The 2,607-nt window shown below is 37.6% G+C and overlaps 1 protein-coding gene across 1 annotated transcript; it reads right to left on the bottom strand.

Annotated features, from left to right (window-relative positions):
- Positions 1-1,336: 1,336 nt before the first annotated feature.
- Positions 1,337-2,017, bottom strand: LOC138879213 (uncharacterized). Its single transcript, XM_070158810.1, has 2 exons — positions 1,753-2,017; positions 1,337-1,599 (listed from the first exon to the last, which is right to left on the bottom strand). Exons 1-2 carry the CDS (start codon positions 2,015-2,017, stop codon positions 1,337-1,339), a joined length of 528 nt encoding a protein of 175 aa, XP_070014911.1.
- Between the last annotated feature and the right edge of the window lie 590 nt (positions 2,018-2,607).

Below are 2,607 nucleotides of genomic sequence, written 5' to 3'. Positions count from 1 at the left end.
AATCATATTGAGCCTCCCAAAATAGTCCACCAACCGACAACACTACTACCAAGCCTTTCGATATATATTTCACAAGTTCTAGCTTCAACGACTTAGCCGCAACTTGGATAATCTTCAATACATGTAGAGTAAGAGGTTCCTTACCTTTAAAAATAAAGAACAACTCCAATTTGACCTTAATTTTCCATGAAATATCCCTCAAATGCTGCCACAAGAACAAGGAAGCGAAACTAGCAATCAATTAGGGTTTTTCGGCACTAGAATCACCTTAGAAGACTTGAAATCACCTAGGGTTGATATTAAAAACTTGAGTGAGTATTTACAGAACATAAACCATTTAAAACAACCTCCCACATGAGCTGGAACAACACAAAAATGAGCAACAACAAGAAGAACAAGAAACTTACTAGCGCCACGGGATTTCCGACGCTTGATTTGTGTTGTTTGCTCTTTGTTTGGTCTTGGATCATGAGCAAACCTTGAGAGAGTATTTTTAGGGTTATAAGGTCTGAATATACTGAAAAATAATGACTAAAAACGGGGTTGAGGCATCTTATTTATATCCATTTGTCTTAAACCGCCTATGTGGGCCCTATAGAGAGCTGCTTGGCGCAATCTCGGGAAAATGCAAAAATCTCTCTACTCCAAAATCGTATCAACGAACGGTTTAATGTGTTGGAAACTAAATTCATAGATCTTCAATTTTGTGGGTATATAATACCATAATCCAAGTAAATTGGGAGAAAAACTTAGTAATATTTGACCTAAAGTTTAAGTAAATTTATGAATCTAAGTTGCGAAAACTTTTGTCGACTTTTGTTTCATAACTCGTTTGAGTTCAAGATTTATGATACGGATATTATATGATTCAAATAACTTAAAACACAACCTCTTGAGAATATTAAGCACCTCTAGGTTTACCCAAAAATACGAGTTACAACATTTTTGATTCGTTTAACTTCAAATACTTGTTAACCACCCTTGTATCATTTAAGACCGATAGGATTAACTTCTTATCATTTTAAAGATAATATCTTCATTTATTTATGTCTACTACCTTACGGCATGAACTAATGTACGTGAATATGGGTTGTAACACCCCCCCTTGTGAACATTCGTCCTCGAATGTAAGGGTTTATGGGGAGTCTAAATCATCGTGGATTCCAACGGAAATTTCTGGCCAAGTTTTCCCTATGAAATGGACACTAGCCAAACTTGCAAGCAGTTTAACCCAACGTATTGCCTCACAAGGCTACACAAACCATTATGGATATGTATATTATCTGTATATCACCATTTTGTATTAAGGAAGAGTATTCTCAAGCTATTGCTTACCTCATAGAGCTGTTTCACCTTCTAATGCATCCTCCATTCCCCTGGCATCCTCGTTATCTTTGTTGTGGAACAGGTAAAGGTATTTAGACTTCATCTCCTCTTCTGCTTCCCCTTTCATTTCTTCCATATTCTTTTTCCTCCATAATACTTTGACGGAAGCTACATCTTTTGTTCTCAACTTGCAGACTTGTCGATCTAATATAGCCACTAGCACTTCTTTATATGATAGATCCTCTGTAACTTGTACATCTTTGATAGGGACGGCTCAAGAAGGGTTTCCAATACATTTTATCAACATAGATACATAGAATACCGGGTGGTCAAATTCCAATTCGGATGTCAATTCTAACTCATAAGTAACCTGTCCAATTCGTCAAAGAATTTTATATGGACCGATATACCACGTAATCAGCATACCCTTCTTCCCAAAAGGCATAACACCCCTCATCGGCGAGATCCTCAAGAAAACCCAATCACCAACCTCAAACTCCAGATCACAACGTCGTACATCAGAATAAGACTTTTGCCTGCTTTGCGCCGTCCTCAGTCGTTCTTGTATCACTTTCACCTTCTCAATAGCTTGGTGAATCAAATTTGGCCTATATAATTCTATTTCACTGACTTCAAACCATCCAACTGGTGATCTACATCTCCTCTCATACAGTGCCTCATACGGAGCCATTTTAATACTAGAATTGTAGCTATTATTGTAGGCAAATTCTATGAGTGGTAGATGATCATCCCAATTTCCCTTGAAATCTAGAACACATGCTCATAGCATATCTTCAAGTGTATGAATTGTACCCTCAGCCTATCCGTCAGTATGCGGATGGAATGCAGTGCTGAGATTCACTTGTGTGCCTAAACCCTTCTGAAATGACCTCCAAAAGTTAGCCGTAAATTGAGCTCCTCGGTCTGATATAATAGATACCGGCACACCATGAAGCCTAACAATCTCCTTGATATACAACTGTGCATAATTTTCAGCTATGTAAGTTGTCTTAACTGGCAAAAAATGGGCACATTTTGTAAGTCGATCAACTATCACCCTTCAAACTTATGATTAGAGCGAGGTAATCCAATAATGAAGTCCATATTAATCACCTCCCATTTCCAGGTCGGAATCTCTATATTCTGAAGCAATCCACCGGGTTTTTGATGTTCGATCTTTAATTGTTGACAATTAGGACACTAGGCTACAAATTCTATAATAGACTTCTTCATGTTATCCTACCAATACTGCTCCTTAACGTCATGATACATCTTTGTCGA

Source organism: Nicotiana sylvestris, chromosome 10 (assembly GCF_000393655.2).
Source record: "Nicotiana sylvestris chromosome 10, ASM39365v2, whole genome shotgun sequence".
Taxonomy (NCBI): Eukaryota; Viridiplantae; Streptophyta; class Magnoliopsida; order Solanales; family Solanaceae; genus Nicotiana; species Nicotiana sylvestris.
The sequence above is the reverse complement of the archived record's forward strand: the minus strand, read 5'-3'. Positions and strand labels throughout refer to the sequence as shown.

Coding starts and splice junctions, on each gene's coding strand:
- LOC138879213 (XM_070158810.1), bottom strand. CDS start 2,017: ATGGCTCCGTATGAGGCACTGTATGAGAGGAGATGTAGATCACCAGTT. Junction 1,600..1,752: donor TATGCCTTTTGGGAAGAAGG/GTATGCTGATTA, acceptor ACCCTTCTTGAG/CCGTCCCTATCAAAGATGTA.